This window comes from Sinocyclocheilus grahami, unplaced genomic scaffold, assembly GCF_001515645.1.
Source record: "Sinocyclocheilus grahami isolate Dianchi unplaced genomic scaffold, SAMN03320097.WGS_v1.1 scaffold12441.1, whole genome shotgun sequence".
Taxonomy (NCBI): Eukaryota; Metazoa; Chordata; class Actinopteri; order Cypriniformes; family Cyprinidae; genus Sinocyclocheilus; species Sinocyclocheilus grahami.
In genome coordinates, this window is record NW_015514420.1 from 1 (window position 1) to 917 (window position 917).

The 917-nt window shown below is 44.8% G+C and overlaps 1 protein-coding gene across 1 annotated transcript; it reads left to right on the forward strand.

Moving 5' to 3' along the window:
• Window positions 1–6: 6 nt before the first annotated feature.
• LOC107578871 (transmembrane protein 56-B-like) lies at window positions 7–910 on the forward strand. Its single transcript, XM_016264776.1, has one exon. The coding sequence runs from the start codon at window positions 108–110 to the stop codon at window positions 450–452; it is 345 nt and encodes a 114-aa protein (XP_016120262.1). The 5' UTR covers window positions 7–107; the 3' UTR covers window positions 453–910.
• Window positions 911–917: the final 7 nt, after the last annotated feature.

Below are 917 nucleotides of genomic sequence, written 5' to 3' on the forward strand. Positions count from 1 at the left end.
GTTTTTGAGTAAACTATTCCTTTCAAATGCCATTTCGTGTCGTCTTTAATAAGAAATGACGCAAATGAATGTTGTGATGGTACTGTAGATACCAGGTAGTTTACAGCATGTCACTTTGCTCACCTGTGTTTTCCAGCTGGTTCTTTGAAGTATTAGGTTACCCCAAAGCCTCCAAGCCCAACATGGCTAACGGGGTACTGATGGCGGCCGTGTTTTTCCTGGTGCGGATCGCCGTCATGCCGGTATACTACAGTCGAATGTGCTCAGTGTACGGCACAGAGGCCTTCTACAAGGTCTCCTTCGGCGGCCGTAGCGCTTGGATCTTCTCCAGCATCTGCCTGGACATCATGAACGTCATGTGGATGCATAAAATCGCTCGCGGCTGCTACAAAGTCCTGCGTTCCAGCCGGAGATCCAAACCTGAGAGCCAGGAGAACGGAAAAACCGATTGAGCGAAAAAGAAAGGACATTCGAATTTTACACCATTTGCTCACAGACAGGGTCGTTGTCTTATTGACGGTCTTCATGGGACACTATGGTGTGATAGTGACCGGTAAAGACTTTGAAAACCACCCCCAGAGCAATATTTAACAGAGTTAAGACCTGAAACTCTGACAAAATGTCAAATTGAGATCTAGTACACCAGAAAAGACTGGCCACCCACTTTTATTTTGTGTTTGTTTTGAAACTGTACACCAAAAAGTGCAAACGATGCACTGTTCGAGTTCACCGGCTGAACTGTCTTTTAACCATGTTTGGTTTTAATTTTAAACTGTGGGCAGGTAAACCACATTGTTTATTCATCAAAATTCAGTCCCTCACTCTCAATCACTGTACTGTGCAAAGGGGCCAAGTGGTCAGTCACCTGATGTTCACGTTTACTTCAAAGCCGCTTATATTGACTGTGAAAGATTCGT